The 14,596-nt window shown below is 36.9% G+C and overlaps 1 protein-coding gene across 3 annotated transcripts in view; it reads right to left on the bottom strand.

Annotated features, from left to right (window-relative positions):
- Positions 1–14,596, bottom strand: part of RYK (receptor-like tyrosine kinase) — a 108,738-nt gene that overhangs the window by 30,759 nt on the left and 63,383 nt on the right. For all 3 annotated transcript variants that reach the window (XM_027545648.1, XM_027545653.1, XM_027545655.1), the window contains exons 10-13: positions 11,428–11,497; positions 3,848–3,980; positions 2,858–2,967; positions 2,533–2,692 (exon numbers count right to left, since the gene is read on the bottom strand). In XM_027545648.1, the coding sequence (XP_027401449.1) occupies positions 2,533–2,692; positions 2,858–2,967; positions 3,848–3,980; positions 11,428–11,497 (473 nt within the window). The remainder of the gene's footprint in view (positions 1–2,532; positions 2,693–2,857; positions 2,968–3,847; positions 3,981–11,427; positions 11,498–14,596) is intronic.

Genomic DNA, 14,596 nt, shown 5'->3' with positions numbered 1-14,596 from the left:
TGAAAACCATACAGCTGTAATTCAACCGATATTATGTTTTAGAATTATGTTCTAATACCAAAGTTAAACTCAATTTTCGCCCCCATGAGAACAGTTTTGCTTGGTGTAGAAACTGGTATTTCATCTACTATTCAGAACTTCTGAACATGGGTTTTGCAACCTGAAAAACAAGCACTTGAATATAACCGGTCTTTACTGTCATTCAAGGTAGCAGCTGTGTGCTGGCCTAAATTCTACCTTCCTTTTTAAAAATATCATTTGAGAAACATAAACATAAAAAACAAAAAAGCCACCCCTCCTTCCCTGCAAAGAAGTCCAGGTTCTCTTTACGTAACTATGGAATTATGTAAGCTGCTTTGTGTATCTGTACTGCTTTACTTGGAATTTTAACTCTGTGACATTAATGTTAGAGAAGTTTTATTATCACAGCTCTGGAAGAACAGACTAGACCTAGTTCCCCGCTGCATACAAGCTGAACCCTCAGGGCTCTGTATCTAAGAATCAACATTTATTTCTCCCACTTCCACCCATTCTCCAGCAGAACCCACGCCTCTGGCAGGCAAAGACTGTCGCAACATGAAGCTAGTTTCTATCCACTATTAACCTTAGCAGCTGCTCCAAGAAGCAGAAAACATCCTTCTTATCATCATCCATATATTTTTTTAATATTCATTTTTATTTGGCTGCACTGGGTCTTAGTTGCATCATGTGGGATCTTGAGTTGTAGCCTGCGAACTGTTAGTTTCGCCATGTGGGATCTAGCTCCCTGACCAGGGATCGAAACTGGGCCCCTGCATTGGGAGCACAGAGTCTTAGCCACTGGACAACCAGAGAAGTCCCCATCATCAATATTTACTCTGCCCATCTGACAAGTGTCAGATAAGCTGTTTTACTTTATTTTTCCAGAGAGTAGCTGACTTTAAATTAAATTAAAACAGAATTTTGTAGATACGCATAATGAAAGACCTTCATTTACAGGAAAAAAAAAAAAAAAAACCTTTAAAAAGTACATATGTAAATTGTTCATTCGCATCAAGTGAGTACATTTTATCAAGACACCTGGTTTGCAGAAAGGCACAATATATCAAATAGCCAACCTAATTTCTGACAAAGAAAAAACAAATTTTAAGTAAAAGATTATAATAACAAGAGAAGGTTTCTCCCCAAATAAATTATTCTCATTTCAAAGGGTTTAAACTGGAATACCTGCTTTCAACAAGGAAATATTAAATAACTTCAATTACTGAGGGGTGGATTGAATGGTGGCAACAAAGATATGTCCACATTCTAATCCCTGAAATCTATAAATATCACCTTATATGACAAAAGATGTGATTAAATTAAGGACCTTGAGAGTAGTAACTTCTGGATTTTGAGGTAAGTCCTAAATGCAATCATACATATCACTGTAAGAGAGGTAGAGGGAGTTTTGAGAGACAAGCACATGGAGGATAAGATGATATGAACATGGAGCAGAGAGATGTAACCACAAGCCAAGGAATGCCAACAGCCACCAGAAGCTGGAAGAGGCAAGGAAAGTTTCTCCCTTAGGAGCTCTGGAGGGAGCATGGTCCTGCCTACACCCTGATTTCAAACATGTGACTTCCGGAATTCAATTGTGAAAGAATAAATCTCTGCTGTTTTACCACCAAGGGTGTAAACAACAGCAAGCACAGGACACTAATACACTGAAAAAAAGTGTGTATTAAATGAGAAGTCCTTAAACGACACAAACTTAGTAAAAGGGTAACCCTATATTATAAATAAATCGCTGAGACCCAGGATACAATGATATGGTAAGTCCGATTTGTACAGCTGAAACTTTGAAGCAAATTACCCTACAAAATTTTACATGCAACACTAACAGATCCTGGTTGATACAGGGGACTTGGAAGCAGAAGTTTTACCTAATCTCTAAATATTCAGCTATAATAATAAAGCACAGTAAGGGAGAGACAGAAAAATAATTTTCTAAATCAAACTAAAATGTGACAGAAATTAAAAACAATTAAAATATCTGCAAAATACACACCAATAAATGTGGCTTCTGAAACTATACATTGCTAAGTTTAAAGGATCCCACTATATGATCTCCTTGAATAAACAGAACCACCTAGACACTGACAAGGGGGAAGAGAGTGACATCTGGGGAATTATAAATTATACAGGCCATAAAACCTGGAAGAGGTCATTTGAAAAAAAAAGAAAACAATAAATCTTTACTATCTGACAGCCACTTGCTCACTCTGAGACTTAAATAGCCTATCTTCAATATCATTACCTTTAAAACTGGGATGGTGTCTACCTCTCTCTCACAGGTTATTGTGAGGATGGAATGAGATTACACACAGTGATGGTCCATGGTTTGGGTTGCAGCTCGTCTCCACAAATTAGCTGACAGGGAGCTAACTACACTTGTTTCTGAGTAAAAAATTTCGGGGAACAGATACTAGATTACAAAAAGTGGAAAACACTCAAAGTGTTCGGAGCCTCTTCTACATTTTGTTGCTATATGGGCGTCTCAGCACTTACCACATCACTAGCGCTGGAGAACTCATTATTAACCAGACTTTCAAGAGCCATCCACCTAACCGGCCTGTTTTCATTGTCTCCCAAACAATGATAGTCCATGGGGAACAAGTCTCTAGAGAGGGCATTGTCTGTGATCTTAACTTGAAGTGTGTCATCAATGCTGAAAAGGAAAGACATGAACATCAAATACAATCAGCATATTGAAAAAAAATAAGGAGCACAGTCACTCTTAAATACAACACAATCCCCACTGTGACTCCTCGAGAGAACCCCAAATCCAGGGAGCGCTGAACATCAAACCACAGTGACAAGTCATGGCACCTACACGCAGTTCCTAGCAGCCAGGTCTTTGTGGATGACTTCCCTTCTGGCCAGATAGCTCATTCCACAGGCAATCTGAATAGCCATGTGGACCAGGTCTTGTTGAGAAATTGCCTGAGGTAACAGAAAATGACAATGCTTGTGGTTAGCACAAAAACATTAATGGTAGTTGTTTATTTTATCCCACATCTTACTCCATCCCCAAATACTTTCTTTATACCTGCACACTGAGTTTTAAAAAGCTACTTCTTGACTAAGAATATGTCCCCATAGCTTCTTATATCTACTATAGTCCTTATAGTTGACCATTTAGTTTACTATCTCTCATTTGTTAGGCATATCACCCCAAAATCCAGAATATACAGTAGTGGCTCAATAAACAACTGATCAATGAATGCTGAATTCTCCATATTTCTAATGTTTATAATTCAATAATTTGTTATTTTATAGGAGGTTATCCCCTAGAGACCATTTTCAAACTAATGCAAGTTTACAGCTAACTCTGATGTGCTCTCTGAAGCCAGTGTGCCTGAATTGTAGGTTAAGGAATGAAATTTTTCCCCAGATGATGCTGAGGGACACAGCCTCCAACAACTTGTTGGAAATCCTGGTTATCACCTTATTCCCCACAATGTATACCTCTGGCTATCACCAGATTTTGGAGGGAGTACGACCTCTGTAAGGTCTATTTTCATTTCTAAAAGGAAGATCTAGTGCAAGTACCTTCAAAGAATTATCAGGAAAATGACTGAGATGGTGTTACAGAGGGTCTGAGGTGGTTATGAATAACACACAATGGGAAACCTTCAGCACCAGCCTCAAGACAAGAATCACAAACCATCTTCCTCTAAATCAACAGGTTAGCAACACCTTCTGGTTCAGTGTGAGTTTCTTTTTGCAGTCTTCTAAACAGTTTGTATGTTAACATCTACTTTCAAAGATATTATTTAGAAGCTACTGGCAAATAATTGGTATTTGGGCAAATTTTTCTCACCTGCGGATTATTGGCCTCTACTAATTTGCACTGCCGTAAAAACAATTTAAGATTCCCCCAATTCATGTAAGGCAATATCACCATGGGCTTTTCTCCTTCTTCTATACACACATTGGTAATAGGAAGAAGATTTCTATAAAATAATAAGAAATCAGGAGAACACAAGTGAAATCTGAAACTTCAGGGGGCTATTTTTAATTAAAAGTAGTAAAATAAAGATAACCTAAAAGAAAACAAGAAAATCTCAAACTTATTTAAAAATATATAACCATTTAAATTGTAAAATTATAAAGCTCTTTTGGAATAGACTTTAATGCTTCCCATGTATCCACTTTCTTGATAGGGAAAAAACTCAAAAGCTATTTCCTGTGGACTAGATTCTTCTAAGATACTACTCTAGCCAGACTAAATCGTTATTCTAAAGGGTAATCAGAGAGAGACCCAAAAAATGACTTGATCATGAGCATATGGTAATAGCTTAGTTGGTTCATTAGCAACACTTAAAAAAAAAAGGGCCCCAATGCAGTCTACAGAAAAGAATGATAATCAAGAGCCTAAAACTATCTCACAAAGCCAAAGAGTTCTTAGCAGTTCACATGAGATTTCTAAATCCTAAATTTACCATTTACTGTCTATGTGATCATCTTTCTTGGCCTTAGTTTCCACATCTCTAACATAGGGACACCCCCAACCATACAAAGTTGCTGTGATATGCAAAAAGCCAAGCATGTAATTAAAAAAAAAAACAAAAAACTTGTTCCTTTTAAAATCTCCAGGGCAGACATAAATACATACATCCTATGCCTAGTGACATCTCTTCCACTGGTACTGGAAATAATTTTTCCCAAAGTTACATAACTTTTTACATAATTATTAATACTTCATTTCCCCCACTAAGCTGAAAATTCCTAGATGGCAAAAACTAAAGTGAATTTTTTAAAATACCCAATGCTTTGTATTCTGTGTCACAGAAATAAGCATTTAATAAATATCTAAAAAATAACACCAAATGACAACCTAAAAACACTTCTCCTCCTTAACTTAGAAAATTGTCTCTAAGCATATAAATAAGGAAACATTATTTAACATAAAGCTATATGAACAAGGATTGTTAATGCAGGATTATTACTAAAAAGTTGCAAACAACATGACTGTCCAAAAGTAAGAAAGTACAGCCAAATAATAGGCTAGTATACAAAACAAGTAGTCACAAAGAGATGCTATGAGAATATGAGTAAAAGCTTACATTATAGGAAAGCAAGATACAAAATTCACACGTTTGCAGGATAATTACAAATATAGTAGAGAAATAACAAAACTCTGCACAGAAATGTGCCAAGAGTTGTTGTCTGAGTTGTGGGACTTTAGATTATTCCTACCTTGCTTTTCTGTATTTCCTAAGTTGTTTCAATTGAGTATATATTTATTAAAACCGCAGTCACACAATTTTGGCCTAACAGTGCACAAGTGAAAGCTATGGGCCCCCCTTCTGCTGTGCAGGAGCTACTAAGACGGAAAGCACTGATCCTGAGGAACCGGGAAAATGAAGACTAGATCAGTAAACTTGTATGTGGTAACCTCTCTGTAAGGCTTCTGCTTGTATTACAGCCTGGGAGTGGCAGCGATGATTAGTTCCACTTCACAGAGGAGGTAATCCATGCAGGGGTAAGTGATAAGGTTATCTGCCAAGAACAACTGCAAGCACATGAAGGAAAAAGTCAAGTCTTCATCTGATTCTAAAACCCTGTTTTCCCCTGGATCACTGGATATTCCCTACCAGGGAAGCAAGACAGAGATTCTTTTCACACCAAGTCCCATACATCCTAAAATAACTGCAGCAGGAAGATTGGAGAGAGGTGATCCAAAGGCAAGGACTTCTCATTATAAGTACTGAAGTGAAGTCACTCAGTCGTGTCCGACTCTTTGCGACCCCGTGGACTGTATCTCACTAGGCTCCTCTGTCCATGGGATTCTCCAGGCAAGAATACTGGAGTGGGTTACCATTTCCTTCTCCAGGGGATCTTCCCAACCCAGGGATTGAACTCGGGTCTCCTGCATTGCAGGCAGACACTTTACCCTCTGAGCCAACCTGATGACTACAGCTAACACTGCTGCAGAAATGTACAGGAAAGTGGTTAAGAGAGTAAACCTAAGAGCTCTCATCACAAGGAGGAAACTTTTTTCCTTTATTCTTACTTTCCCTTTTATTGTATCTATATAAGAAGATAATGTTAGCTGAATGTACTGCAGTAATCATTTCACAATATATATAAATCAAACTATCATGCTTTATGTTTGAAACTTATACAGTGATATGTCAATTATTTATCAATAAAAGTGGAAAAAATGATGAACAGGTGTGCACTCAGGTTTAAGTGAACCTACTATGACTTCAGAGGTAAGTGAAGAGCTGTTCAATCTCTTTAACTTTCCAAATTATTTTTCTGCTCCTTTCCTCATGACTGAAATTCACTAAGCAGAGTTAAAGGAATCTGACTCAAGCACAGTAAGTTTGCTGGATGAGATCAAAGCATTTATTCTTTATTTAAAAGCCCTCCAGGAGAAATAACACGCTGCACAAAATTCTTTCAAAGAACAGATGGCTGCTCTTCATTTTTCCCAGTTTATAAAGGGAAGGATGATAAAGAGGAAGGTCTGGGATCTATAAAAAGAGTGGATGGGAGCAGAAGCAGGTGTATAACGGAAAGGTAGGTTCCGGGGGGAGTAGAGACAAGAACTAGTACAATTCTCCGTCTTGCCGAGTGGGCCTGCAGCATGAGAGTCGAGAGGCATTCAGCAAAGTGCCTACCATCAGGCACTCTTGGGCCAATGGAGGGTCAAACCACAAGAAAAATAGCTCAAGTATTTTTTATGAAGCAGTCCTAATGGAATTTAAGTAAACTGATAGCTATCTTTTATTTATACAGCTATTTTAACTTACAATAAAAATTATTCTCAAAAATTCCACTGGAAAAAGGAGTGAACAGAATTTCAAAATGCTTTAAAATATTTCAGTCCTTTACAACTCTTAATCATAGAAGGTAAATAATGAAGTAAATATGATGAATTACACATCTAGTTTTTTAAAAAAGGTAAAATCAGAAACCAGGCGTCATTTGTTGCTGAGTATATTGAATTTGCTTGATAAATTCTATAATCTGATTACTGAAGATCATTCTCATTTTTAACCCTCATGCCTGGCAGTGTTCCAAGTGCAAAATGGGCACTTAATAAAGGAGAACAAAACAATGAATAAACAAATGCACACACATAGCCACGAGCAGTCTAGACAGTTCAGTTCAGTCGCTCAGTTGTGTGTGACTCTTTGCAACGCTATGGACTGCAGCACACCAAGATTCCCTGTCCATCACCAACTCCTGGAGTGCTCAAACTCATGTCCATCAAGTTGGTGATGCCATCCAACCATCTCATCCTCTGTCATCCCCTTCTCCTCCTGCCTTCAACCTTTCCCAGCATCAGGGTCTTTTCCAATGAGTCAGTCCTTCACATCAGGTGGCCAAAGTATTGGAGCTTCAGCCTTAGCATCAGTCCTTCCAATGAACAACCAGGACTGATCTTCTTCAGGATGGACAGGACTGATCTCCTTCAGGATGGACTGGTTTGATCTTCTTGCAGTCCAAGGGACTCTCAAGAGTCTTTTACAACACCATAGTTTAAAAGCAACAATTCTTCGGTGCTCAGCTTTCTTTATAGTCCAACTCTCACATCCATACATGACTGCTAGAAAAACCATAGCTTTGCTAGACAGACCTTTGTCAGCAAGGTAATGTCTCTGCTTTTTAATATGCTGTCTAAGTTGGTGATAGCTTCTCCCAAGGAGCAAGTCTTTTAATTTCATGGCTGCAGTCACCATCTGCAGTGATATTGGAGCCCAAGAAAATAAAGTCTGCCGCTGTTTCCATTGTTTCTCCATCTATTTGCCATGAAGTGATGGGACCAGATGCCATGATCTTCGTTTTCTGAATGTTGAGTTTCAAGCCAGCTTTTCCACTCTCCTCTTTCACTTTCATCAAGAGGCTCTTTAGTTCTTCTTCACTTTCTGCCATAAGGGTGGTGTCATTTCTATATCTGAGGTTATTGATATTTCTCCCAGCAATCTTGATTCCAGCTTGTGCTTCATTCAGCCCAGCATTTCGTATGATGTACTCTGCGTATAAGTTAAATAAGCAGGGTGACAATATACAGCCTTGACGTACTCCTTTTCCTATTTGGAACCAGTCTATTGTTCCATGTCTGGTTCTAACTGTTGCTTCTTTACCTGCATACAGATTTCTCAGGAGGCAGGTCAGGTGGTCTGGTATTCCCATCTCTTGAAGAATTCTCCCAAGCTTGTTGTGATCTACACAGTCAAAGGCTTTGGTTTAATCAATGAAGCAAAAGTAGATGTTTTTCTGGAACTCTCTTGCTTTTTCGATGATCCAATGGATCTTGGCAATTTGATCTCTAGTTCCTCTGACTTTTCTAAATCCAGCCTGAACATCTGGAAGTTTACGGTTCATGTACTGTTGATGACTGGCTTGGAGAATTTTGAGCATCACTTTGCTAGCATGTGAGATGAGTGCAATCGTGCAGTAGTTTGAACATTCTTTGGCATTGCCGTTCTTTGTGACCAGAATGAAAACTGACCTTACCCAGTCCTGTGGCCACTGCTGAGTTTTCTCAGCATTCTCAGCATTTGACTTCACATTCCAAGATGTCTGGCTCTAGGTGAGCGATCACACCTTTGTGATTATCTGAGTCATGAAGATCTTTTTTGTATAGTTCTTCTATGTATTCTTGCCACCTCTTAATATCTTCTGCTTCTGTTAGGTCCATGACATTTCTGTCCTTTATTGTGCCCATCTTTGCATGAAATGTTCCCTTGGTACCTCTAATTTAGGGGTCAAAAAGAAATGTAGACCCTAGTCCCCTTATAAATGAAATAAATTCCTACAATGAGTAGAAAGAACCATATACATTCTACATATTAACAATGAGTTTTGCTAATTTAAAACCTAGGAGTCCTGGTATCACTTTATGACTGGAAAGAAAAATTAATCAGGATCAAACCATAACCTATCTTTAGAAGACTGTTCCTAATCACTGAATGTTCAGTAACAAATATCACTAATTCAGTAAGTCATCCCATTCCACCATCTAAGGGTATCTTGGTAAGTCACTTCAATCGTGTCCGACTCTGTGTGACCCCATGAACAGCAGCCCACCAGGCTCCTCTGTCCACAGGATTCTCCAGGCAAGAATACTGGAATGGGGTGCCACTTCCTTCTCCAGAGGGTATCTTGTGGCTACTAATTCATCCTAGTTGGATGCTGGAAAATCCTGTAGCTTAAAGCTGCCTGAGAAAATGCTACGAATGCTTGCTCTGAACATTTTTCAGCCAAAGCATCTTTGGGATACCATGGATATAAAACTGCTTCATGAGAAAATTCTAGCTTTGTCTATTTTTATCCCTGCCACCCACTTTTGTGCTGATGTGGTGTAGATCTTTCATCAGGGTAAGAATACTAGCTAAGCACCTAAGTATTAGGTTAATATTATACACTAGTATTTAACATTTTGCTTCTCCCTCCGAGGGTCAGCATGATAAATCAAGTACTCCCAACACTGTCAACAAGAACATTTCCCAGGTCATCATTACCCAGTTCTTATCTTGTTACTCAGAGGAAATAAAATGTAGCTTTTTTCAGAAAATATAATCTAAGGAATGAGTTATCTATCCATTCCTCTTCAAATGAGTTCTATTCTTAGACTAAATCAGTGAATCAGGCCAATGGAAGTTAATATTCTTAAAAGTACACGACTTTTAATCCTTCAAAAGGACATTTTTAGCCCTCCATTACTGTGTGGTCAATTTTTTTCAAAAGTCTCTGGCTGCTTTATTTTCAATGTTCATTAACTTAATCAATGTCCAAAATATATGATAAACCTAATGAGACATTTGTCTCAGAGTATGAAGCCAGAAAATCTTTTCTCCACCAGGAAACATATACATTTCCTTCTCTTCTAATACTGAGATTTAACAAATTTTAATACTTCCTTCAGCCTTGCTTGCCCAGAAGCTAAGAGTTGCTTTGTCTCCTTATTGTTGGCTTTTCCAGCATCACAATGCCAAAAACCTCAGTTTCGTTTTCATTACCATTTTTCTGATCTTACTATAGCTGCCTTTTTAGGTCCTCAAATTCTTTTGAATATGAATTGAAGTATAAATAAAATTCAAAAATAAAACTGCACAGTCATTTTTTTTGCAGAACTCAAGTAACTGCTCAAAGTACACAAAAATTACACTGTATAATGCCTTTTGCATATATTACTTTATTTTTTCCTAGAAGTCTATAAATATCTTCCAATAAGGATGGTCACCCTCCCATTTTTCAAACATATGTGACCAAACTTCCAGTAGGCACACAAATTAAACTGACTCTGTATAGTGCTTTAAAACAACAAACACCTTGCCCAAACACTGATACCGCTACATAATGTGATACTATAATTATGCCCTTTTTGGCTCAGAAGTTAGAATATCTTGTTATAGCTCTTGAAAAGGACTGCTATCAAGCTTTTTAAAAAAGTTCTTCATATAATAGAACTATATGTATCTTTTAAAAAAATCATACTGAAAACTAATGATAAGAGTCTGGTTAAATAAAATTTGATGCACCATTTAATGAACTATAAGTAGTCTTTTTAAATATGGATATGAATCTATAGTTACTTACATGAAAAGTTAGATACATTGTTTTGCTATAAAGAAGGATGCTAACCTTATTAAAGATAATAGTATTGTGATTTTGTAGGAAAATATTCTCAACGTTTTGGAAAAATGCATGCTGGAAATGCATTAGAAGTGCTGAGATATCCAATTTAGTTTAAAATATTTCCACAATCACAACTACCTATCTAGCTATATGTATCTAAATAAATGAATGATACATACACATGCACAGCACAAACGGCAAAATGTAAACTATCAATGAATGTAAGCTGCGGGCTTACTGGTGTTTATATTCTGGTCTTTGGTACTCTACATTGGAGGTCCCCAACCTGTTTGGTACCAGGGACTGGATTTGTAAAAGACAATTTATCCACAGATGCGGCAGGGGCGGGGGGATTCAGGTGGTAAACCGAGCAACGGGGAGCGGGAGATGAAGCTTTGCTAGATCACCCACCATTCACTTCCTGCTGTGCAGCCCAGTTCCTAACAGGCCTGGGGACCCCTGCTCTATATGCGCAAAATTTCCTAACAAATATGTTTTTAGCATACGTATATCATTAGCCTACTTTTTAAAGGGAGATATACACATAAATATAAGCCTTTTCCTGAAAGCTCAGCTATAATTATCTAGATGTGGGCTTATATACTTTTCTTTACATTTTATTATGTTTTTAAATTTTGTGCAATGAGCATGCATTTCATTTTTATATTTAGGAATAAAATTAAGCTATTCCAAAAAGGCTTTCAATTAAGAAAACATTACAACATTTTTTAAAAACGTAGCATACTATGTTATAATATATTAAGTGTATTTAATACTTAAATGCTGAGTGGTTTCTCCTCTCACCTGTGATGAAGACCTCGGAGCTTACAACTTTCGGTGAGCATCATTGTCACCTGAATTTCAGAAGCTTGATCTGTATATAAAGAAAAAAATATTGTCATATATGGTATGATAATATTACACTTATGACACCAATATTTTCTGATATTAATAAGGAACTATCTCAAAGAAGGCTGAGAGCCAAAGAACTGATGCTTTTGAATTGTGGTGCTAAAGAGGACTCTTGAGAGTCCCTTGGACTTCAAGGAGATCAAACCAGTCAATCCTAAAGGAAATTAACTCTGAATAATCACTGGAAGGACTGTTGCTGAAGCTGAAGCTCCAATACTTTGGCCACCTGATATGAAGAGCTGACTGACTGGAAAAGATCTTGATGCTGGGAAAGATTAAAGGCAAGAGAAGAAGGGGGCTGCAGAAGATGAGACGGTTGGATGGCATCACTGACCCAATGGACATGAATTTGAGCAAACTCTGGAAGATAATGAAGGACAGGGAAGCCTGTCGTGCTGCATTTCATGGTGTTGCAGAGTGTCAGACACAACAGAGCAACTGAACTGAACTGAATCTGTTCCATCGATCTTGTCTATATAACACTTCTCTTGATTACTGTAGCTTTCTACTATATCTGAAAATCAAATATAGTGTAAATTCTCCAAATTTGTTTTCTTTCAAGATTATTCTGGCTGTTTTTTTATCTTTAACATTTCCACATTAATTTTAGCATCAGTTTTTCTATTTCTATGAGAAAAACCTGCTGGAATTTTGATCAAGATGAATTTGAGCCAACTCCAGGAGAGAGTGGTACACAGAGGAGCCTGGAGCGCTATAGTCCATGGGGTCACAAAAAGTCAGATGTGACTTACTGACTGAATAACAGACTATATGGTAAATTTCCATTAAAAGTTTTAGGTAAATCTAAACAGGTCTAGCCTAAAATTCTATTGTAGTACATAGAATCTCACTGACAAGGTTAATATTTACAAATGCCAGTAAGGATAAGCTTGACTACATAAAGCTGAAATTAAATAAGGTTTCACAAACAAAGTAGAGAAAGTAATAGGCTGGATAAATATCTGTAACACATAAGGCATGCTGCTGCTGCTGCTGCTGCTAAGTCACTCCAGTCGTGTCTGACTCTGTGCCAATTTCCTCCCCTTAGAGTTCATACAACAGGAAAAAAAAAATTTGAAAAATAGGCAAAGGATATAAACAGTTTACTTAAAAAAGAAACATAAAGAATCAGCAAAATTAAAAAAGGATTTTGTGCCTCATTCCTAAATAAAGAAATGCAAATTAAACTGTGAAAGTCACTCAGTTGTGTGACTCTTTGCGATCCCACAGACTGTAGCCCGCCAGGCTCCTCTGTCCATGGAAATTCTCAAGGCAAGAATTCTCAAGGGAGTGGGTAGCCATTCCCTTCTCCAGGGGATCTGCCCAACCTAGGGATTGAACCCGGGTCTCCTGTATTGCAGGGGGATTCTTTACGGTCTGAGTCATCAGCAAATTAAACTAGGAGATGCCATTTTCCTCTTAAGATTGGAAGAGACAAAAAAGTCAGCTACCTGCCAGTTTGGGCAAGAGTGTAAGGAAACAGGCACAAGATGAACAGCATCTTGGTTAGGTAGAGGAAGCAACATCTTAACAAAATTTTTAAATACATATACTATGTACCATCATCAATCCCACTGCTAAAAGTCTACTCACAAAAACTCATCTATACATAACTTAACAAGAATACTGTTCAGTTGTAACAGCAAAAAACTCAAAACAACCAAAAACCAAAGTGCCCATCAACAGAGACCTAGTTACATGTTAGCATGCAAGAACATTAGGCAGATATCTTAATTTTAAAAATCAGACTTATATGCACTGACACAGGAATATTTACAAGATACATTAAATTTTAAAAGCAAGGTAGAAAACTATGTTTATGGGATCAGCTATATTACAAAATCAAATTTATTTGGATGTCCATCAACAGAGGAATGGATAAAGATGTGGTACATATATACATGGAATATTACTCAGCCATAAAAAAGTATGAAATAACACCATTTGCAGCAATGAAGACGGACCTAGAGTCAGTCATACAGAGTGAATTAAGTCAGACAGAGAAAGGCTAATATCACATGATAAGGTGGAATCTAAAAAAAATCATACAAATAAACCTCTTTACAAAACAGAAATAGAGTCACAGACGTAGAAAACAAACTTATGGTTACTAAGGGGGGAAGGGAAAGAGGGATAAACCATTGACTTACACACACTATTATATATAAAATAACTAACAGAAACTTACTGTATAGCACAGGGAACTCTAATCAGTACTGTGTAATGACCTACATATATGGGAAAAGAAGCGAAAACGGTGGACATATGTGTATGTATAACTAACTCACTCTGCTACACAGCAGAAACTAACACAACACTGTGAATCATCTATACTCCAATAAAAATTATTGTAAAAAATGGTTTTTGAAAATTAGATATATTTGGATGTTTTTCTTCTTACTGGTAAAGAGTCATAAGAAATTCTTTAGGGTGGCTACTTTTAGAGGTAGGAGAGCTATATTTTGTACTTTTCTGTCCCGTTTAAATTTTCTAACTTTACAAACAAACTAGAAAAGAATGCCCACAAGAGACTGTGGTGCATTTTATTGTTTCCTTCTTACCTCTATGTAGCTAGACAAACAAAAAGAACTACCACTACATTAGTAGAAAAAGATTTAATTTTCATATACTAGTCAAAATTAGTAGGATTATTCCATTTTATTTTTAGCTTCTGAACTCATGGTTTTCTCTCCAGGTAACAAAAAGAACTAAAATTGGCTTTTAGTTCAATGTTTTAGAAATAAAACACAATAATGCAATTTATTAATACCTTTCACCTTCAAAAGAATCCAAAGCCATCAAATATTTGTACAAATCTATAAGGATTCCTCTATCTTAATAGAATAGAGGATGTTCTTTCCTGTTTGAAAAGAACATTTCCATTAAGTGAATAGTATATTTTCATTATGTAACTGAAAATGAATTTTAATTTTTTAAAATGGTTTTTAGATACTAAAAACAAAGTCAAGAGTATATCTTTAAAAATAATTTCAAAGAAACCAATAATGTATGTCAACAGTAAAAAAAAAAAAAATAATTTACACATCTTATGATCAATCCA

Source organism: Bos indicus x Bos taurus, chromosome 1, assembly GCF_003369695.1.
Source record: "Bos indicus x Bos taurus breed Angus x Brahman F1 hybrid chromosome 1, Bos_hybrid_MaternalHap_v2.0, whole genome shotgun sequence".
Lineage (NCBI taxonomy): Eukaryota > Metazoa > Chordata > Mammalia > Artiodactyla > Bovidae > Bos > Bos indicus x Bos taurus.
This window is presented reverse-complemented; position numbering and strand designations above follow the sequence as displayed.